Source organism: Leuresthes tenuis, unplaced genomic scaffold (genome assembly GCF_036924035.1).
Source record: "Leuresthes tenuis unplaced genomic scaffold, fLeuTen1.0.hap1 SCAF_15, whole genome shotgun sequence".
In the NCBI taxonomy this organism is placed as follows: domain Eukaryota; kingdom Metazoa; phylum Chordata; class Actinopteri; order Atheriniformes; family Atherinopsidae; genus Leuresthes; species Leuresthes tenuis.
The window spans coordinates 5,385,816-5,409,724 of NW_027325369.1; the positions used below are offsets into that span (position 1 = coordinate 5,385,816).

The following is a 23,909-nucleotide window of genomic DNA, read 5'->3' on the forward strand; positions in this document are numbered from 1 at the left end:
ATCTGACTAAGGAGAAGAAGCATCCCACCTGCTCCACCTTTTAGTCTACATGTGGTGCGTTGGCTGGAGCCACTGGACAGTACACCCTGAAATGATCTCTAGTCCAACACAAGGCAGTATATTAAATCTAAAATAAAGAGTTTCTACTTACTTCTTCATACTTTTACACTTTAAGAAGCATATATTGAATTGAATTTAATATTCTGGTTTACCTGACTACAACATGACAACAAAAATATAGAAATAGAAATTATAATAATTTCTAATATGAAGATGAAATTCGCAATTGTTTTTGGTTTAATTGCAAATTTCTTATATTACTATTAGCTTTTTTTTTAAACCCATGTCCTTTTAAAGGGACAGGCGGAAGTTCATAAGTATCATCCCATAGGTGTTTCTGTCGACTGTAAAACATCTTTTTCATACACTGATGATTTGATATTTCACAATATACAATTTTCCTTTATCACCCATTCAAGCTTAGCTGATAAAAGCTGACCGAGTGTGTAAATATAAAGTGAAACATTATCTTGACACCGCGACACCCCTTCTCCTACTGGCGTTGGTTTCGTCCAAGTCTCCCTAGCATCAAACGCACGTGCTGGGTGTGATGTGTCTAACATTGCGGCGGTGTTGGCACAGCATTTACCAAACCTGGACGAGTAGTCAGGCTGCTGTTTGCTCCTAATAGACCTCGGTAACAATGAGATAAACTCGAGAGTTAATGTAAAAAAACAAAACACTTTAAATCGCTACTTTTGTAGAAAACATTTGTACCGAGGAGGCTGACACGCGTCCCGGCGTGACTGTACAGCTGCGGCTGTCCAAGTTCAACGGACTAAAGGTATGTGCTTTGTCAGTACGGTCTATGTATGTTTGCGTTAGCCTGCACGTGAGGGTTTGATGCACATGGCTACATGGAGGTGCCTGCTAAAGCGTTACTGTATTAATTTTGCCGATTAGCAGCCTCCGTTAGCTTCTGCCCCACTTGTCAACAGCTCCATGTGAGACTCCTGCTGCTCAGCCGGCTAAGTATGTTAATTTAATCTTAAGTACGTGAGAGGAGGGCATTCAAGAGAGTGTTGTGGTCGTCTTGGGTCCCACAAAAGAATCAGTGTTTGGATAGCGGAGAATAAACAGCTGACGGTTGCTGTGCAGTGCCACGTAGCTGGCCAGCTAATGGGAGAAGAGCTGCTGGGAAGTTGTGCACAGTCACTGTTGGAGGGTCTGTCTCATTCATATGAGCGAGTCCGGCAGAGTGGACAGAAAGAGGTGGAAAACCACCCTGCAGCCGGATACATTACTCGTAGAATCGCACAGGTATCATCATCACCAGGGGCGGATTAACCGTCCAGGGACCCTGGGCTTTTCTTGTGTCGTCCCCCCCCTCAGGCTCCTGCGTGAATTACAGAATTGGGCACGGTCTCTGGGGCAAGAAATCCAGGGATGAAATGAGCAATACCTTTTCCTAGTCTTTTTGGAAGCAAAGTAAAACAAGAAAGAGATGTAAAAAGCCCACAAAAATGATGTAAGCTTCCAAAATAAAAATAGATGCGAAATAATCACACATGCTCAGAATGACAGCATAAACTAGAAAAGGCTGTTCCTACGAAACAGCAGTGAGAATGCTGATGAAGTTGAACGGGGATAGCTGACAATGCTAAAAAAGTGCAATCTTTCAATTGCTGAAAAAACAGTTGTTGAAGGAATTTGATGTTGAAATAACAATGGTGGAATTATTCAAACCTATTGGAAAAACAGAAGATTTGACGAAAGGGTAAAAAAAACTGAAACAGTCATATTTGAAAATTGGCTTCATATGTGAAAAAACTGACCCATTTGGTAATAGCTGAACGTCTTCTGAGCCATTTAAATTTTGAATGGTGTTTCTAGCTGAAAGTATGTAGCAGTAGTTAGGTTGATAAGTTATAAACACCAAAAGTCATAGCAGTTCTCTCCTGAAAGAGCTGAGAGTTTAGATACCAAAATTGTAGAAATTGGTGAGAGTATGCAGAAGTAGTTAGGTTGAAAAGAGGAAAAATAGTTGAAATTTGTTTTTGAAACTGTTTTATTTCAATATTGGCTTAATATTTGAAAAAGCGGCACCAATTGGTAATAGCTGAATGTTTTGTGACCCGTTTAAAGTTTGAATGGTGTCTCTAGCTTAAAATCTGCAGAAATGGTTAGGTTGGAAAGAGGAGGAAGTTTTTGAAGAGTTGAAAGCACCTTCCATTCATTTGAATGAGGGAAAAAAGTTGAATCAAAGTTGAATAGTTTAAAAAGTGTAAAAGTTAGAAACACCAAAAGTCAAAGAACACATCTCCTGAACGAGCTGAACGTTTTGATACCAACATTGTAGAAATCGGTGAAAGATTGCACGAGTAGTTAAGCGCCGAAAAACGTATGGAATAATAATGATAAAGAGAAACAGGAAAACAATAGTGATAGCTTTCCAGCATTCTCACAATAAATGCAAAATGTCCTCAATGAGGTATATGACCACAGAATTATGCAGCCACAAATGGACCATATCCATCAACAGTGGTGGGCACGTTGTTTTATCATCTCTCTGTGGCCCAGTCAAACTGGCCTTGTCCTCTTAGAAGCTTTCACTTTGTTTTCTATGACAATACCAACTCTGGATACTGGGTAACCATATTTTGTCAACAAAGGTGAACACTGTTTTGTTTAGTTTTTCTTTTAATTTCAAAGCGGTTCTGTCTTTTCCCATTAGGTTTTGAGGTGTGTGCGGCGGCACCATGAGCTCCAAGGTATGCAAGAACTGCGGCAGCTCGGACATCGATGTCGACCAGGCCCGTGGCGATGCCGTGTGCATGGTCTGTGGCTCCGTGCTGGAGGACAACATCATCGTGTCCGAGGTGGAGTTTGTGGAGACCGGAGGTGGAGGGTCGCTGGCTGTTGGGCAGTTTGTGTCTTCAGAAGGTGAGACTTGATGAGATGTACGTAGTCTGTCTGTCTGTGTGTGTGTGTGTGTGTGTGTGTGTGTGTATGTGTGTGTGTATATATATATATATATATATATATATATATATATATACACAATTAGTTACTCATTTAGTTTCTTTTTCTAGATATTTCTCATGCAAGGATGGAATATGAACAACATGTAAAGCAATTTATGGTTCATATGAGCCTAAAGGAGAAAAAAATCTGTTTCCAAAGATTCTTTCCCAGAATTCCTGCACTGTACAGCAGGATTTTGGATATGGCAAAGTTTTAACACTTGGTTTTTCAGTACCTTCAAAGTGGTTCACTGCTTACCTGGGTGCATCACCATGGTAACTAATCCTGCAAACTTAACCTTCTCTGGACTCATTATGTTTGCAATAAGAAATCTCTACCTCAAGTCTCTCCGAAGTCTTTGGCAGAGGTTTTCAAAGTGTTAGGCAGACATCCACAACGGGCTCCAGACAGTTTAAGTGGAGGAAATATTTAATTATCACGGCCCCTTTGCTAAATTTATATGGGATCGAATAACATAATCATGATTTAGCAAAACTTAGTGAAAAAGTTTTTTTTTAATATTTTATCCAAGGGCATGCTTGCTGTTTCTGACTTCTCTGATTTAAACCCTTTCCTTGATAAGTGCATGCATATGAAATTATGTCTGCCTCTGTTAGAAAAGCATAGCTGGAGGACTGTTTTAGGACTTGTCTTGAATTAGTTCCAGTTAATTGTTTCCTTATAAATCTACACATAGTTCTCTTCAAAAGGAGCAAAAACAGCTTTTAGTCACACTTTGTTTAATGTATTGCAACGTTTAATTTTCTTTTCGATTGAAGCGCCTTCGCCAGCTGTGGCAGCCTCAAACTTTCTTGGGAACGAAGTGTTCAAGCTTGATCTCAGTGGAGACTTTACCAAGTTCACGTCCAGACTCAGATTTTTCAGCGTTGACTATACCTGCTGCATTTTACAGACTTAGAAGTCTTTTCCCATTCGAAAAGACTGAGAGTGATCCTCATTCCCACGTTTATGTCCTTCTCAGCTATAGAACTGCCTCTTGCCTCTGTGAAGTCGGCTCTCATGTCAAGTTAGATTAGCTGCCCCTGCTTTGGAGCACGCGCCGTTCTCTGATCGTTAAAGTACAGCAGACTGCGCAGATGTGTCCTCTGTGTGCCTGCGGCAGCTGCAGGAATAGATATTCTCTCTACAGAAATCTGTTCTGGTTTGTTCAGACAATTGCTAGACGGATTCCTGCTGTGCTTTATTTGACAAAGAAAGTTTGGTTATTTTAGAGATGTTTTTAAAACTAAGGTTACATTGTTGTCATGTGGACACGGTGGCAAGGGACACCACAGTCTGCTTTTTATGATGTCAGTAGATGCCGATCACCTTTGTCTGTGCTAACCTTGTCAAAGGCACTTTTTATGTCTCTGACTATATTCAAAATCAAAGGCATCAGAATGTGTTGCTGCATGACACCTAATCAGACCTCTTGTTGTGGGACAAGCTTTTAAATAAAGGGGCTGTTGTGATGGGATTAGAAAACTTAAAGGTTGTTTATCAGGCTAGGGCAGGTCATGTACGACAGCAAACACCTTTGGATTGTCAAGACAAGTGGTTTGGACGGTAATGAGGCAAGTGAGTATGGATTCTGTGTACAGTTGGCTGTAACAGTTCAGTGTCTTAGAACAGTCTAGTTTGTGTGTACAAGGCCAGAGAGTCATAATCATACTTTTTCAGTGAGGAATGGCTCCTGTTTGGCTGCTTTATCGTAAAGCTCTGATTGGTTGAGTGCATCACTGATGGTTTCCTTCTGTAAGGGCTCCCATGTCCACATTGGCCTCTGGGTCTCAAACATTGCACCTTCTAGCTTAGTGATTACATGTTCGACCAAGTGCAGAGTTCCAGGTCTTCCAGGTGGGGGAAGTCTCGATGGTTCAAAACTTTGATTTTAGGATGAAGGATAGTTGACAGTTGAAAATGCTGCCGAATTAAGAATAAAGGGTGCACCAGAGCTCAGTTGTGCCAAAGGGACCGAATAATTGTGTAAATTGGAACATTTTTGATGAGGAAACAAAACACTAAAAACCTGTTATTGTGGAGAATTCTGTGTAAACTGACGAGGGGAAAAATGTTATGTCGGTAGCTTATTTTTACACCCAAACTGACCCAGTAAGTTTGTGCACACGTATCCACAGATACCCAGTGATTTTTAAGATTTCTGAACAAATCAGGCCAATGCATCACAGCTCTGAACTGAACCCGGGTTATGAGTTAAAACTGCCCTGTTGGTAAAAACAGGTTTCAGTATGGTTGTAAGGTTGATTTTTCCGGATATCCACTGATCCCCATCAGCGCGGTTTGTCCCAGCTGCTTTTGTTATGATAACGATAATTAAAGAGCACAATTTTTACACCTTTTTAAAGAGGGAATTTCTGTAATTTTACCTTCATCCTTGTGATATCAAAAGATAGCACAAAAACAAAAGGAAACACTAGGTTGCTGCTTGCCAGATGGATGTTTAATGTTTGAACAGCAGGGCCTCTTCTGTGCGTGACTTCATATGTGTGTCTGTCCACCGCTGCTTATCTCTGTCTGTAACATTTGGCTTTAGATTATTCATCTCTGACCTTCGGCCTCCAGGATGGTTCATTTCTGCTGAGTCTGCCCTGGCCTCCCCTGTTACTATTGTTCTCACGAGTGTAGTTCACCCATATGTCCACCAGAGAGTGCTATTGTATCACTTTTTAAAACAATTTTATGAATTTTTTTTGTTTATCCCTTTACGTTTAACTTGGAAGGAAAAAATAACGATTTGCTGCATCTTTCTCCACTTGTTTCTGTGAGTTCCATTTTGATCTGAACATTTGCTTCCTCTGTTGCTCAGGTGGTCCCAGAAATCCAACTTTTGGAGATGCACACCTATCTGGTATGGGCTCAGAGTCCCGGGCCCAAACGCTGCAGAGAGGTGAGTAACCAGCAGAGGGAGCCATGCTGCTTAACCAAAGTGTGCAGCAACTACTGCTGCAGAATTGAGTCTTTAACAATCAATTTTATGAATGTGGAAAAAAAAAAAGGGAGGTGGATAAAGGCTTATTTATTGCACAGCAATACATTTCACATAACCTTTGTTTATTACGTGTTGCGTCTAGAGTTCTCGTCTGAAAGCACCTGTGTCGCAACATGTCAGTGTTTTTAACTTCAGCTAAGCAATTAAAGTCTTTACATTTTCAGAGATTAATTTTGATCTTTCAATCCTGTTTGTTCTCTTCAGTCATAAAAGCCACAGAAGCAGCTTTTCTACTTTGCTGCCTTGAGTGCATTCTTTTAAAGAGGTCTAGTAGAGTTTGTGCTACACATTTAAGTCAGTCACCCGGTTGTTGGTTCATTTGGTGCAAATTCTGTTTTCCATGAATGAAGTTTAGTCTAAATGTTAACAAGAAACCCTACAAAATGAACAGTGTGGTACATATAGAGTGTATACAAATACCTGAGGGCAGCAAAAACCACTTGTGAAGGTTTGTCAAGGTGCTGATCAATTTTTCCAGCAGTTACAGAGCAGCTTGTGTCCATCCAATCAAAGCGTTTATTCTTTTTGTGGGTAATTTTTTGTTCTTATGCTGTTAAGTGCTCCGCTACGTTCAGCAGCTCACATCTCTTTGCGTCTGCCATCGAGGGATGTCCCAATACCAGACATTTAGTAGCTGATACCAATGCCAGTGAAATTCCACGATTTGATACCACGGGAAAAACAAAACGATATATTCCACGTACTTCAACATAAGCATTTATTAAAAACATTTGAACATTACAGAAAAGGAACACTGGCATGTAGCCTTCAAGTAATAAAGTATGAAGCATTTAAAACCAACTATACTGCTTGTTTTAATATATGGTACAATGTGTAGTGACGGGGACTTCTCAACTTATTCAGCCGTACTTTGCAAAGACAGAACTTTGTTTTGTTTGTTTGTCTTTATAACGTGATTATTTCGGTATGTACAGATGCTCTTTGCAAAGCTCTGCTTCCGCTGTTTCTTGTAATATGCGTTTCATATCTATGTGATGTGGAGTTTGCGAGTAATTCAATCAAGAGTGCAGAGCTGTGTTCGGATTGTATTTTTACTTCGTCACATAGACCAACAGTTACCATCTTTGGATAGGCGCACTCCTGCTCCCTAACGTGATATGCGTATTATCTCTCTGCGGCGAATACTTCCTGAGCAATTCAGCGGAGAACAATGGGTGTGAATGTTAACATGACTTGAAACTCACTCACCTTGAATTCTTTGAATAAATCTGGATGTCTGTCTTTGAGGTGCTTTGCTAAATTGGAAGTGTTTCCTCCTTTCATTTGAAAAGCTCGTTGGCACCATTTGCATATTGTTTTTGTGAATCTGTTATTAATCCCTGATCATCCGCCTCAAACACAAAGTACTTCCAGACATGACTCTTACTATTTTTCTTTTTGACAAGTCGAGGCGGAGCTGTCGCTGCAGTTGTCATCTTCCATGTTCCTTTGGCATTTAACGGCACACTAGAACACTTGTAGGTGTTTGTGCTGCCCACGTCACAGCTGGAGGAATTGCATCCCCAGTACCTACGGTACTGTAGAAAAACGAATGTCGTCACGTTTTTAGAATTGTCGCTTCGACTTGGTACCGAAGTATTGGACATCCCTACTGCCATCTGTTTGTTGCTGAGCTGGTAGCACGCGGTATGTCTTTAGAGCTTTTTGGAAATAGCTGCATGTTGCAGAAAAGGAGAGCAGTGAGTGACCATAAACAGTACATGTTGGAGTAGAAGAGCTTCACAATGAGCTGAAACCCTGAAAGGCTCCGTAATTGTAAGTTCAAATCATTTTAGTGCACATGTGTCACTCTGAACACGTCCTCTCTCTTTACCCACTGTACATGTCCACTGACGTTCTCAAATTGAAAGTGTTGATGGTTCTTTCAGCTTGCTGTCAGTAAGAGCAGAATATGATCATTCTTCAAACAGGAACATTGATATTTGGTGACTCATATTCTTTTCTCCAGAGTTGGTGTTCTAACTTTGCTTTCAGTTCAGTGTCAGCCGATCACGTCACCCTGACATGCTCTGCGCAGAATTCTTGGGGCCTGTTGAAGGTTCCTTGTGTCCCAGAGTCTGTCGCTGACGCAGGATTTTGTGTTAAAAAAGCTAAAACGCATCAGCAGCTTGCAGAAACGCACAAACTGCTCAACTCAGAGTCGGCTGGCAGCCGGGCAGAGAGCCCAGAGCTTGGCTCGGAGCAGCTGGTTACTGCGGCGACGACCGTCTGCTCTGCTTATGATGTTTCATACGATGGAGCTGCTGAGTCACAAGGCTGTCAGACCGCAGCAGACGCTGAGTAACACGGCGGTGCGTGTGGATGCAGGGGATTAGTTTAGTCGCAGCGTGTGTGAGAGCAGATAGGAAGACGAGCGCTGGGAAATGTAGTGCTGCTGTAAGATTGCTGCTGTGTGTGTTTGTAACAGTGTGTGTGTGATTGAGAGTATGTGTTGTACCACTAGTTTGAAATAAGTGTGCACCTTTTATATGTGCTTGTTAACAAGGCATTCAGTTTTGAGGTTCATCGCTGTAACTTATCGTCATGACATCAATTGTACAACGCTGTACTTGTAGAACAGTGGTGCTATTCTTACAAAAGAGAAAAGGAAGAACTGCTTGTTCTCAGTCTCGGAGTCAAGAATTGGAACACTTAAACAGAAATGTCACTTAAAATTAGCATTGCAAGCAACATGTGGGTGTGTGAAACATGCGCCACTGAGAAGCTGGCTGAGGACGTATCCTTGCTGAAGCCAACCTCTGATCTGGCCAGTGATAAGCTGGTGCTGGTAACTGGTAATCTAACTGGTGTTTAGCATGATTGAGCCGCATGGCATGGCTGATCAGTAGCGCACCAAGACTGGCAGCCCAGCTAATGACGACGTCTGTTGTCAACAAGCCGCCTCTGAATTTGGAGTCCGCCTGTATTCATCTTTTTATGTTGACTATAATGCGATACTGTGATGGCCCAGTGTGAGCAGGAATTATGTTTGTTTTTTTTAAGTCACATTTAGTGGCATGAGGCATACTGTTAACAGGTTTCCATCTGTCATTACTCCCTCTTGTTTCAAAGATTTTCACTGCTGTATATACTTTGTGTTGACACCTGTGTTGTCTCGAATAGCTGACTGTCATGTTTACTATATAATCATCCCAACTTTAAATGTGAAACAAAAATTGGGTTTTCCTTAGTTCTGTCAAGTCTTTGTAAATGGGAGGAAATGACAGAGTGGCATCTATAAACTTTTATGTTGGCTTGCTGTCTTCCGTGTCAGTACATCTGCCATAATGGCCAAAGTACAAGTGCACTCTGAGTTTAAGGAACAGCTTGTTTAACCTTGTGGTTGTAGGCCAAGTTTTTGCATTAAGGCTCTTACAGAGGAAAAAGTCTGGTCTTTTTCTGTATCTAGTCTTTTTGCTAAACTAAGGTAGCCACATGTTTCATGTCTGATCTTCTGAAATGCTTCCGAGTTGGAGAATTGTTCTAATACAGCGAGCCAGTAGGGATTGGAAAGTGTACAACAAAGAGATCATGTTTTGGTGTTGCGATTGGTGTTTTGGCCGGCGTGGCCTTGAGAATAGCCTCATCACACTTTGTGTCTGTGAATCTGGATGAGTCTCTGAGATAGATAAGCTTATTTTGTTTTTGTTTCTTTCTGCGCTTCACAAATGTTCCCCAGCTGGCGTCTGAGCCCTCCACCATCTCCCCATTGACTGAACCATATCTGGGAGCAAAAATCCCTCCTCCTCCGGTGTTTGTATAAAATGAGGGATTGGTGAAGCGGTACTGCCCAACATGCAGTGGGCTTGTGTGAAGGCTTGTTGTCTGGGATTTAAATGTTGCGCTTCTGGCAATATTACAGTGAAAACACAGTTTATCCAAATCTAAATTGGATTTTAGATTTACTATAGAGTTCCCATGACACAGAGCAATAAAGTAAATGTCTGGATGAGATAAACGTATTTCATTAGTTTTATTATTTAATTGACCACAGCTTCTGAGCACAGGGAGAAATGATCACGATCGTGCTCTTTTGTATGATTGTAAATCTGCCAAACAAAACCATGCGACACGCACACAAAAGAGCACTAATCGGTTATTACTCACCAGTTCAGTAGCAACAAAGCTAACTCTTCATCTGTCTGTTATTTTTTCCCTCTTCTTTACAGCAATAAAATCCAGTCAAGATGATCCTTTTTGTTCAAAAACCCAGCATATCCAGGTGTATTTCTGCCTCCCTGGATATGTTGATCAGATTTGTGTGTAAATGTCACACTCCTTCAGGATGTCCTAGTTTCTGTTCATGTAAATGTCATGAGATGTTATTCATTAATCTTGAGGCTTTGATGAAGGGTTCAGCCACTGTTCTCGGGTTTTAGCTGAAGAGTTAAGTAAAGGCCAGTAAAATAACTTTAACCTGTGAAGAAGAGTCTTAATTAATGCTGTTGGCTGAGTCTGCTGTACTTATTTGTGCTACACACTTAGTAGGAATTACGATTGCAGTCACCTTTTTTTATTTTTACAGCAGCTGCTCAGAATGCTCCAAGCAAATCAACCGAAGCAGCACTTTGTTTCCACCTCGCGCTGTGATATATTCAGACTTGAATAGTTTTAAGATTTGCCTTAAGGTTATAATAACTATTTATTCCTGAGTTTTATTTCTGTTTCTCATAAAATGTGGGTATGAAAAGGTCTTGCCTGATGCGTTGAATCTGCATAGAATCCAGTCTTGGAGAGTTTGTTTCAGACTAGAATACTGAAGGAACTAATGCGGACCTCCTGCTGGGTGGGGAATAGCAGCTCATTGTCCTGCGCTGTAAGGAACTGTTGAAATGTGGAGTTTATAGCAAACTGTAACGACAAGTTTGGAGAAGCTCGTTGGAGAAGGCAACAGAAGCAAGTGGGAGAGGGACAGTCTTTAAATTGAAAGGTGCTCCCTAAATCTGGACTGTGTATTTACCTAAATACATCTGGGTTTTTCCACAAACACATTATGAAGTCTGACGTTGTTCCAACCATTTACTGGCCAACTCTGTGACAACGAGAGCGGGTGCCACTTGTAACCTTAAGATTGAATGAATGCTGTGCTTAATGTGTACAAGTTAGCTTCTCTAATTATTTTTAGCTGTTTGGTCTCCACTATATGAGCCAAACCTCTTACAGCTGGGAGTAAAGTTTAGCCAACATAAGCATGACGTTACCATGCCTTCTAACACCAAACGCTCATGCTGGCCATTCGTGTCCATGTTTGATGTTGATGGAAGTGGTGGAAAGTGAAAACATTCCCATGCTGATAACTCCCTCTCCTCTGCAGCCTTGAATGATTTAGCGTCCTCTTCCTGAGAATTGCTGTCTAGTTCAGACGCGCACAGCTAAGTAACACCAGTATTAGAACAGGCCATTGCATAGTGTGGCAGTCATTGTTGCAGGATTTGACAGGACAGGAAATGTTATCTGCTGGTGGGTGGGGCTAAATAATCGTATTCAGGATTTCTTATTCCTATTTTTCTGCATTTACTTTGCATGTAGTCAGCACCTGCTGAGCCTACCTGTCACTCAGCAGCAACAAATGCTGTAAAATAACTACAAAAAAGTGTAGTCAAGAACCATTTATTTACAGTAAATTAAATGTCTACAGAAAAGGCTCAGGACAACGAGAAATGCTCATCATTGTCAGTTGAAGCGTGATTTGTTGGAGTTCACGTGTGTCGGAGTGCATAAATTGTCATTAAAAGTGTTGATAAGAGGGAGAGAGAGAGAGGGAGAAACCACGAAACAAGAGATCCAGTTGTGGTTTAGGCAGACAACGATTGTGTGTTTCTGACACTCTGACGTTGACACATACTGTTTTGACATCCAAACAGCATGATGAGGCACGATGAGCTCAGTCGCCCACATTCCCAGACATCACGCTCGTCGTTCGCTCACATCTGGTTATGTGTCTGAAGAGGCTCAACATGTTGAGCAGATCTGAGGTCATGAACTCTGCAGCTTAATGGCAGCTATTAAAAACTGTTATCCTCTCCGTCTCCACCTGCTGCTCCACCTGATCTTGTGTGTGTGTCTGCAGACGGGAAACATGTTTTTGTGCTTTTGCCACCAACAGTGTTGTTTTCGACCCATGTATGTTTGTGCACGTGTGCCTATAATGGAACCCTTCTGTTCTTTGCTGGTTTGTAATTACAGTGCTGATGCAGTTCAAACTTGACTGAACTGTATTTGTGAGTGTTGATTTTCCTCTGTGTACAAGTGGTCCTGTGTAGATGCTGGTAACCAATGAGGAAGATTCACTTACTTGGCCGTTATCCTTCTCACCTCTACGTCTAGTTCAGCAGAATGCTTGTTTATTAAGCTTGGATATATTAAGTAGAAATGAATTGTGACTCAGCCATTGGTTAAAAAAGTTTCCCAGCTTTCGCCCTGTGTGGCCCCTCTGCACACGCTCCCGTTCATCCCATGATTTACACGATTTAGTTGCATGATTTATTAATACTGTGATGTCACAGCAATAACTAACTTTTCTTGGCTCCAGGGAGGTTTTACAAATATCAAACCTCCATGGACTAAAAACTAGTCACTGAAAGAGCTAAAACCAATAACGGCAGATTGTGAGGAAGAATCTTTTTGAGGCTCTTGTGGCTCTTCTTTGTTGAAAATTAGTTATAAACATTGCTGTCTTTTCTGGTACAAAGCTCATTTGAAATTGACTGAGGCAAAGAGGAAAACTGTTCCGTGATCGGACTGAAATTTGAAAACTCTTTTTGTATTTTCTAGTCTAAAGCTGAGAGGGATCATCCATCTTCTAATCAGTGCAGTCCAAAATGATGGTATGTGGGATGATTGTATACAAAATAAACACAAAGCCAGGACAGATGTGCAGGTAGAATCCTATAGAAGGCTAGAACTGAACAATATTCCTCTCCCAAAACGCCATTAATGGGTCTCCTCATCCCCCAGATGTTTCTGATACCGTTGTTAAAGTCCCTCTCCAGCATTTCCCGATCCTCTAACAACTTTTTTAACTGGAATTTGTATAACTTTAGCCATGAAACTAATCTTATGACGTTAATCCTACATGGGGCTTAACTCTCAAACTTTTCCACCATCCAGTAAGTGGGGATCTATGAATATACTAGTGACTCCACCCACATGTGCTCTTCCCCATAGTCTTCTTGAACTCTACAATATGAGCGTAGCAGAGTGAGTTTTGCAAACAGCAATAAAATAATGATGTGGGCTCTCATTGGCAGATCAGCAGAATAACAGGCTTTTCACATAAGATGCAGCAGCGTAGTTAATTTGCAGTGGCACGCTGGTGCAGCTGCATGGGTCTGTCTGCCTACTGAAGAGAAACGGTCTGCAAGAGAAGTCCAACATGGTGTGCTGCCGCATCCCCCGAATATTCTGCTTTTCTATAAGCTTTCTGAAACCTGTGCCACAGACGGTGTTTTCTGGAGTAGACTGCGAACACGACCTGGTAACGAAGCAGATCTGTGGCTGAGCTGCTGACGGAGTGACTTTTTTTTTTTTTTCCTCATTGGTATGATTTCTAAATGGGAGCGGAACAGAGAGAAGACGACCTAGACTGACCTAGATGCCTATGGAGTCTCTCAGAGAAAGAGCTGGAAATAGCATCAGTCTTCATCACAAGTTTAGTGGCAAACTTAGCTGTTTTTATGGGTCAAATTTGAGAGTGAAGGACAAACCGGAAACCGGTGACCACAGGGGAACCTCGGTTAGCTCTCTTTTAGGAGAAAACACATAAAAAGCAACGGATTTGTCGGAAAGTGCTGCTCATACTTGCGGTGTGTCTCGGGTTGGAACAGTTTATAATTAGTTTAGTAACAAAACAAGCTTTTCACGGGTTAAATGTATGAAACGTTATCTGCAAAATAAAGACAGCAGACTGTCCTCTCAGATATTTTTGATGGGGTCTCATGACTGAGATAGCATGAACATGTCATGTCTGCCGTTTTACCAACCAGGAATCCACACCACCTTCCCTGTCCACCTCCAGTTTGTTAGCTTCTATGACTTGCTGGAGCACCACCCAGCTAAAAGTCAGGATTATCTGGTCTCCTTTCTGTGGCTGAGGGTGGTGATCTGCAGAAGCCCTCAGCCATGGGGTAACAACACTATAAAGACACCATATGAACATGTTGGTCTTGTCCCATCTCTTTTTATGAAATGGTAAAATGTCTCACTTTTGACTTGGTGATGTTTTTTATGCTCTGTGGTGAATAAAATATTGCTTTATGAGATTTTGCCAGTCCGTGTGCTGTTTTTATTTACATTGGACACATTGCCCTGACTGTAAAGCCTGCCTATTTATGAGTTAACCTTTCAGTCTCTACAGTCATTTGTCTTCTTCAAACTAGGTGCAGCGTTGAATTTCAGGGTGTTTTTGCTGAGTGATGGTGTTCTGTTTTGAGGCTCTGGGCCAAGTCAAAAACACAAAAGATTATTTCAAGATTATGCCCAACAAGCTAATTGAAAGCTTTTCAATCTTTTTCTTTAAATCCTGCAAAGTGTTTTTATTTGTATATTTAAGAGTTGATCCATTAAGGCCCAAACATCCACGTGTACGCAGTCAGTCCTAACATCTTCAATGAAAGTTATGGAGCCCGTTGATGCAGCCAGTAGACGAATCCAAACACTTGTACTAACATTTCTGTTTTTTTTATTTTTATCTTTCTTCAGCTAAACAGCACATCAACACTCTGGGTCACCAACTGCAGATGAACAAGCACTGTTTGGACACGGCCTTCAACTTCTATAAAATGGCGCTCACAAAACAGCTCACTCGTGGTCGAAAGGCCTCCCATGTCATCGCTGCGTGTATCTACATGGTCTGTCGCACTGAGGGAACACCACGTATCCTTTCTGTTGAATTCTTTTCTTGATCAGAGTTTTAATAAGAAAGTTTCAACTGTTTTTGTGTGCTTGTAAATGCCCTAAACATTGTGTTGAAGCCAAACATCATACTTAAGCACTTTTTTTGCTTTGTTGTTCCATGTTTTATGGCTCAGTGCGAGAAAGAGTGGAGCGTCTGTTTACAGATTGTGAAAGTAAAGACAGACTTAACTAGTTACACAAAGCAGTGAATCATAAATAAAAGCATAAAGGTGTTAGAAAGTACAAATGGTCGCAGCCACACCACCACAGGTCTTCACTGGGAGTCTGAGTCTGCCGCCCAGTCAGACAGACATGCTAACAGAGCAAAAGGGGAAATCACTGGCTTGCACTTATCGTTACGTTTTCATTGTCTTCGTACGTGTTTGCTGCCATTGGTTGTTGCCAACTCAACCAACTTAAAGTGAAAACTGCAACCCAAAAATATCCCAAACGCAGGAAGCTACAGGCAGGCGGCACCTCAGTCACTTTGTTTGTCATAAGTAACGATTGAGAGTCGATGCATTTATCAGCTCAGTCTGCCTATGATGATACACATATAAGTGCACATCATTTCCTATGCTTTCTGTCAGACTTGAAAACAAAGAAATGAAAAACTTCCGACTGTAGAAACTGTAGAATCTTAAACTGATGGCAGATGATACTTCAAAGTCAGCAGGTTACTTTTCAGGTTTGGGCAGCCTGTCACTTCACTCTTGATGTTTAATCATGGGCTCATTGTTGTTGAGACTGGTACTTTAGAACGCCGGCACCTTAAAGTACATCCTTTTTCATGAACATGGCATCTCTTTGCTTTTTGTTCAATGTGCCATTGTCTGTTTAGTCGTGACTCACTTTGCCTCCGAGGATGATTCTGTTATGTAACTGCAGCACAGGACAGCCTGGATAGGTTTACCTGATGAAAAAGAGGCGAGCAGGGTGTGATGCCTTCTTTCTGCATTGTTCACTGGGTTTTTGTGTGTGGGTATGTTTGCACAGGCATATCTGTTTGTGCATGTTTGGAGGGGTAAAGCAGAGGTAAAAATAGCTCCGCTCACTTCCTTTTCCACAGCTGGGTGACTCTGTAATGTTGTCACTGGAGAGGATCGGGACAAAGACTGAAGGACGAGAGCAGAGTGAAATGGAAACATCTGTCTAACCTGGAGTTGAATTTAATGAGCACAAACTACAAAGCAGAGCTCACTGCTGTCTGGATGATGCATACGTTTTACACTCCAGTTTATACCCGTGTTGTGAAATGCTTGAATGCTTGAATTTGTCCTCCCTATGTTCCCTCAACATTATGCTTTGCTTTTGAGTATTAACTGCTTTCATTTAAGCCCCAGCTGTTTGTCAGATGCAGCCATTTACTCAAAGTAACTTGAAAAATAGCTAACGATTTAAACTTCTGGCAGCTATAAATACTTCCTTCAGGGCTATCTCGTCATTTAATTAAATAATTTATTTTTTATTTATTTAAATGAGCAAGTCAAGAAGGTTTATTCAATCTTTGTAGCCGAGTAGCTTCTCTTCTTAAAAGCTGCTGCTGCTGATTTCTTTCGTCATACAGTAGAGATCAGTCCCATTGCCTCAGAATTGCTTAACAGGGCAGATAGTTTTTGATGGTGTTCAGAAATCTAGTTGAACTGAGCTCTGTTGACTCAATACAGAGGCACCTGCGTCTCACCCACTTCTGATGGGAATGAAGGAGGAGTCTGCAGTATTGGATTGCTGCGACCTTGTCCTGAATCAGAGCAGCTTATTCCTGTTCACGATGGCCACAATGAAAAATGAGGGCAAAACTTTTGCTGCCACTGTCTTTTTTCTTCTTTTTTTTTTTTTAGCTCTTTGAAGGTCATCTGTCCTCAAAGCTGCGCATGGCTTTAATATTTTACAGTGTGACGACAGAAGTAGCTCTGAAGAAAAACAAAAAAGAAATAAATGGCAACAGTTATTGCTTTTGGTGTTGCACAGCAGTTCATTAAGGTTCCCGTTGTATTTAGCACCCACTCTTAAAACCCTGACTGAGGATTGAGCTGTTGCTCCTGTTTCCAGGGATTCCAGCTGATTGTGCATTCATGGGCTCCGGCACTGATGCTGGGTGACAGTCGGTGTTACAGTTCATCTCAAACTTGTTACATGGAGTGAAGTCCCGGCAAGCTGGGATAACCATTTATTTCATGACCTAGTTCATCATGTCATTGTCATAATGTTAGCATTATCTGGAGGTGGGGAAATTTTGCTTAATCTGATCAACTTGGGTGGTATCCTGATGTTTAATTATGGCTCAGATAGAATTTGTTTTGGGAATAAATCCTTCCGTGGCCAGTGTGAACAGCAGGAATCACTTCAGTAAGCTAATTCTGACCATATGGGCAGCTGTGACTTGTGAACTTGGAAACCTGTCCTTTTTGAGATTTATTTTTATTTTTTTTCCATTACTACTCATACTTATTAAGAGAGTCATCCGTAATCTCCAGACGGCCTGTGCTGGGATTATCTTTTCCATTTCATCTGCGGTGCTGCTAATTCCATTGTGAGGCCTTTTTTTTCAGAGGAGCCCCTCTAATCTACCCTGACAGCCTGGAGACAGGTGCACCGGTCGCCACGGAGACACTGTCACTACGGTGACCAAATGTGTCTGAGCCAGCTGAGCAGTAGGAGGATGGGTTATCCAGAGGCTGATGAGGCAGCGCGTTTGTGCTTTTTGTGAGGTTCATCAGTCGATGCGCAAAGCCATCTGCTTAAAGCTGAATCCCCTTTTACAGGTAGGGGTCGGCTGCCTTTTTCTTTCAAGGATTGAAGAATAGTGGTCATCCATGTGGTCCACAACACCTCTGCTAAATGACTCGAAGGCCACTATTTCTTGATCCTTTAAAGAAGAGGTTCACCTTACCCCCTGCAAAACTTGGGAGAAGCGCCAAAGGAATTGACTCTAGAAAAACATTAGAACGTGTGAAAAGTCTTACAAAGAATTTCTAAGATTTCTAATGTGTATAGTTGTTTTCCTGAAGCATCAAAATCAACATGGTAACTTAATCAGACTAATGTATTTTGCTACGTTTGAGCCCTGCAATGCATCATTTCCACACATTTTAGTTCGATGTCCTATTTAGCCACGTTGGTACTGCATCGACAAGTTGCTAACGTGTGTTGGGGATTTACTTGCATTACGGTTCATGTATGTTGCAACAAGATATTTCACAAAACGACTACTTGTCACAGTGCTCCATGCGGACATTCTCTAAAACTATACGGTGAAAAACCATGTGCTGGTATGTGCCCATTTCCAGAAGCTACAGGTTGACGAATAGTCAACCTGTAGCTTTTGAAGTTGAACACTTTTCAAATTAAAATGGCTATTAACTGCTAGCTGTCTTGCTAACTACCTACATATTGACTACTTTTCCCTCATAGCTTGGTTGCTCTCTTACCTTGCTCGCTTGCTATGACATTGACATGATCTCTGAATGAAGTTAGACTTAAAAATGCCTCTCCAGAGCTAAGACGGTATAGTTCATGTGAATTAGGGGTTAAAATGACGATTAATCAGACGGCTAAGGAAAGAACGTTTGAGCACGAGTCTGCAGGTGCCTCTGATATTTTATTCTACGTCATGTCACGTTGGGTTGGGATTTATGCCTGGTTTCCTATTTTTTAGCATTGCTGTCGAAATGAAATGTTTATTTATGAACTCACTGTTATCTAAGCGTTCTGTTTCTCTGTGGTTGGTCTGCTCTGTTTGACCTCGACACACACAGTTCAAATCCTGACCAGTTATTTTTAACTCTGATTCCTCTTCTTCTTTTTTTTTATGGTTGCCTTGACCTGTTTCTTTTCAGACATGCTGCTGGATCTCAGCGACATTTTGCAGGTGAGTTTAAAGAAATTGTGGCTGCAACCCATTCATCATTTTCAGTGAGTTCTTTGGTCCGTAAAACATTTACAACTGAAAACGATCCACGTTCCCTGAATGAAAAGATTATGTAAAAGATGAACCAATTTACTGCTTGTAAACTCACTTTCATTCATTTGGGAATTTTTAAAACCATTTGTTCTTAAAGAACTTTTGCAGACTTGAAAGAAAGCTTCCTCTCGCGCTGTTGTCTTGATGGCCAACCCTGTTGCAGAAACCAGTAAAAAGCTCATTACCTCTAACCACGACTCCCATATGAAGCAGCTCTTCCTGGCCACTCCTGCACTCAGACTCTCACACTTATAATTAAACCTGAGTCGGGCGTGTATAAATTTAGAAACCTCTCCATTTGTCTGCATATTTAATGGAAGCCAATTCAGTGAGTCAGGGGTGTGGTGGTGGTAGTGGGACATTTCTTAGAGTCACAGCTGGTCAGGGGCTTTTATTTTTATGCTCCCAGCTGTCCAGGAGTAGCTGGCTTCCCCTCCCCCACCAAGCACACCCTGACATTTGGAGGCAAGGAGTGGATTTGAAGTGGATTTTTGGTGGGTGGGGTTGAGGGGTTATTAATGCTGAGCATTTAGTCTGTGGGGCAGTTATATGCCACCATTAATTTTTTTTTTAATGGATCCACACCCAGACCACTTGGTCTTTCTTTCACTGTTTGAATGTCTGGTCAGCTTTGCCAGAGCCTCACAAAAGTGCTTCAGTAGGGGGACCCTATTGATGTGAGATGGATCAATACTGACTTTAACCATCGGCTGTCTTCTGTGTTATCAGGTTTCTGTGATCTGATAGCAGATGTGCCTGTTTCAGTGCACAAACAACATTTCAGAATCTGAACAGCTGATATTCAGTGTAAACTCTGTCTTTAGATGCTGATGTAAGTCATTGAGTAGCATAGATAAGTTTGTCTAAGAATTCTCTGATATTCTGGCCCCCTGTTACTTTTTTATTTTATCATTAGTCATCATGTTAACATTCTCACGCATGTCCATATTGACCTTACCTACAGCATCTATGGCACCAGAGTAAGATGTGTAGTGTCTATTTTTCAGAAGTTTAGCACGACTTTCCCCATATATTAGTATTTTCTGCACGTGTTCTTCTCTGCCCCTGACAAAGCTGGAGATGTCTTGCAGATTTAGACTTTTCTGAAAATAAATTCCATTGTGCACTCCAGTTTGTTGAACACGACTAACTGCAATAACTGGAAAGTCATCATTGGAAAGTGTTTTGTACAAGGGCAGACACTTTCAAAAAGGCTTGATGAACCATCTCTCTGTCACGTGCAAACCTTAACTCGTTGGTTCAAATCAATCAACCACAGCCAGCGGAACCAGTTGGCATATCAAATTATTACTGAGGCTGTCAAAGAGCAAAACGAAAGCCTTCAGTGTTGTTTTTTTTTTTTTTTTGTCGATTTCAATGTAGAAATCCTTAGAGCTGCATTTACATGAACCCCTTTAAGAGGCACCATTGTTGAGTGTTGTCACACTTTAAACAGGCCTTTAAGTACTAGTTTAGGACTCTATTTGGTCCGAACAGTTTGTTGGCCACAAGCATTAACGAGAAGCTTTGTCAGATGAATTCTCTTGATTACGATCCCACAAATGTGATCAAAAAAAGTATTTCTCACCTCTTTGTTCTTGGAGGTGCACCAAACTGCACGCGGTCGACAGCAGCTGTTTGCTACAGCGGTTTAGTGGTTACTGGAGCTGCCTTCAGTCACATCAGGAACCCCGTAATTGAAAGCTGCTCTCCCTGAAGCTTTGATCACAGCGTCCACCTGTTGAGCTGTGAGGTATCGTGTAACATTGCAGTGTTTTTGATTGTAGGATGTTTTGAGTTGACCCTCGACCTGGAAAGTTTCACTTAGCACTGTGACTGACAGGGGATTATACTCTCCTCAGGTTCTGTGATACACACACACACACACACACACACGTTTTTTTCCACTGTGGAAAGGCAGTGAGAACTGAGCTTAGCCAAACTGATCGAAAAATAATGTTCCCACTATTAACCACCACACCCAGGCAAAATATGGATCTTTGGCACAGCTACACCAAAGTGAGGCGGGAAGTGGGACGGTAAACCGAAGGATGATTTTCCAGCCGCACCTTCTTTTTTCACTTTCTGGTTTTACAACATGTTTGCTCGTCTTTTTATTGATGTTGCTCTGCTCCCAATGACACAAACTTGGAGTACAATGTAAAAACGATAGATCTAACCACAATAATTAGACTCTTCATTCAAACATGCAGTGGTGTCTTTTTGGGCAGGTTGTGAGCAGAACAAGAAAGAACAGCGTGTTATCACTTTTTAAACCTGTGGAGGTAAACATGGCAGAAAAGAAGCCCTCATCTCCACTGTGTTACTCTGTTCTCTGTCTCTATGATGAACGGCTTGTCTGCGGGCTCTTCCTGCTGTTTGGTTCGTGGCAGGTTGTGTATTGTTGTGGTTTTGGGGAGTTTTCCGACCCAGAATGACTGCAGATGGCGGCTGAGAACAAAGTTAAATGTTCAGTCCAATATTGTTACTTTCCAAGGTGCTTCTCATCACTAATCAGAAGTTTAAAGAATAGATAAATTAATAGTTTGATTTAGTTTACTTTCAGAAAGATTGAAATGATTGCTGTGAAAATCTTTTTAAATTATTCTTTTAAAGCATTATTTATAAGATGCAGATGTCTGTATTCACCCTCTTGTTGTCTTTCATCACTATTAGAGAAGAAGAGTTTTAAGTTTGCCTCACACACAGAGCCACATTAATGGGAAACGCAACAGACTGAGAGGAACTGGGATTATCTTGTAATCACAGCAACCAAACCGAATCAGTGTTCTGGAAAGTGGCTCTGGAGATCTGTGATGAACTGTAGACTTAATAATAAATCTCTATAAGAGGTGACCCATTCTGTATTAAAGCTTTAAAGCAGCTGCTGTTGAGAATAGTACAGATGGTTTCTGCCTCAGTTTCTTCAAACTGGCTAATACGATTACCATCTTTCAAAGTTGCAACTGCGCTCGTTCCCGTTCCTCCTTCACTATTTCTTCTTTTGTGCATAAATTTCTTGCTGGAATCCCAGAATAGCAGAGGGAGCATCTGTTTCCCTGCCGACTCCAATGGGGGCTGAGAGTGAGAGTCCGTCCGTCTGCTCCAAAAAGCGCCTCGCCCTCCTTCAGGCTGCGGTGGTCTGGGCAGTGTTGGTGTGAGGGAATGATGGGAGATCTGACCCGAGTTCACGACCTGATCCTTCTGCTTTAGATTACAGCCCTAAACCCAGGCAGATTTAACTCTGGCTTGTAACACTGTAAGTTCCTGAAGGTGATGATGATAGATGTGTGGCCTTGTGGCTTTGTTATTCAGCAGTATCCAACCCTACATCCTTTCAGATGGAATGGGGGTGGACTAGGGATGTTAGAATTTACTGCAGAGCCTTCTTGAGGTGTTGTGGGGTAAAATACAATGAAACATCTGTGATGGGAGGTTCCAGAGTGATAACCCTGATGCCCCACTTGCCTTCATCCACCCCCACGCACACTGCTCTTCCTGCTACAAATCAGGCCTCTTTTTTGCTCCTCAGCCTAGTTTTAACCGCACAGGGGACTTCTCATCAGATCCTGTTCCAGAAAGTTTCCATTTATTACCTTCGGAGCTGCAATGTTTGAAGTTTTCAATAATGTTGCTGTGTCTTATTTTTTCCATCCTAAAGTAACTTTTCTTTCAACCTGGGAGAGAAAAAAAACTGCCATGGATTTGATGAAATGAAAACTTTTTGCTTGCACTGCAGGTTCAAGAACTTGACACAATAAACTGTCAAATTGGCTCCTAATGTCAAGATTTACATCAAGATTATGAGAAATGATCTTTTTGAATGATGGTTTTTATCTGAGATCTTGTAAAACGTATATTTGATTGTCGACGTGTGACGGACGGGTGGTAACTCCTGGTTTTGAAGGTTTGTCGTTTCTGCTTGAAGAATGGCCGATTCTTTCAGGCATTTAGTCAGCAGTTGTCATTTAATCACCAGTAAATGTCTCAGAACTGATATGCAAAACTCGACTCGAACCAAAGTGTGTTTTTAAAAAAGCCATTCGCCTTTAGCAGCTCTAAAGGGTTTGTCAAACTTTTAAAAAATAATTTAAATCTATCTTAAAACGTTGGTAGAAGTAAAGTAACTTTACACTAAAGACAATTTTTCCTGTTTTTTTTTTTTTCTCCCTCAACTCTTACCAAAATAACCCTTTGTTTTTTGCTGAGGTGTTTAGAACAATTGCATTTGCAGAGGTCCGTGAAGGTCACTGTTGTACAATAACAAAAAACAGCCCTCTGTTCAGATAAAGGAAGGTCATCGGGTCACCTCACCAAGCCTTGGTTAAAAAAAATCACCAGAAATGACAGCAAACAGAGTTGAAATGTCACCTGTTTACGAGCCAGCGAGAAAGGACGGCCGCTCTGACAGACATGCAGCCAGCATGATTTACGGGTTAGATACAGGAAATCAATCTGAGTACAGTGTTGTATATTCTGATTAGAAATTAATGGAAAGAGCTGTGTTCCACAGACCCTTCAAATCCTTTCAAATAACACCAGGGTCCAGCTTTTAATCACACATATTGAGGTGAAATGTTCTGCAACCTTGGAGTCAGTTATGTAACTACGACGCTTAAACTGTCGGTGACGCAACAGCCCAATTTCATATCCACAGTCTGCTCAAAAGCACTGCATCCTGTGGAGTAAACGGCCCGATGCTCGAGCTTTAACGTAATTCTGTAAGTTGATTTGAATGGGTTTAATGGCTGCCGCAGTCATAACAGATTTACATAGTTGAGTGTGTAAAAACTTCAATCCTGTTACAAAATGAAGAGCTGGGAGCACAAGGCTTTATCTCAGACAGACAACAGGCTTTTACTCATCTCTCTCTTTGTTTTTCCTTGCTTTTGTCCACAGGTGAACGTCTATGTCTTGGGAAAAACTTTTCTCCTGCTGGCCAGAGAGCTTTGCATCAATGCTCCAGCTATAGGTACAGATCTCAACTTGACTCTCTCCCCCTTTCTAAACAAAGAT

The 23,909-nt window shown here is 41.5% G+C and overlaps 1 protein-coding gene across 1 annotated transcript in view; it reads left to right on the plus strand.

Annotated features, from left to right (window-relative positions):
• Nucleotides 1-596: 596 nt before the first annotated feature.
• Nucleotides 597-23,909, plus strand: part of brf1a (BRF1 general transcription factor IIIB subunit a) — a 112,750-nt gene continuing 89,437 nt past the window's right edge. The window contains exons 1-6 of the mRNA XM_072365804.1: nt 597-844; nt 2,735-2,943; nt 5,852-5,932; nt 14,735-14,908; nt 18,769-18,800; nt 23,793-23,865. Of these exons, the coding sequence (XP_072221905.1) occupies nt 2,760-2,943; nt 5,852-5,932; nt 14,735-14,908; nt 18,769-18,800; nt 23,793-23,865 (544 nt within the window). The 5' untranslated portion in view covers nt 597-844; nt 2,735-2,759. The remainder of the gene's footprint in view (nt 845-2,734; nt 2,944-5,851; nt 5,933-14,734; nt 14,909-18,768; nt 18,801-23,792; nt 23,866-23,909) is intronic.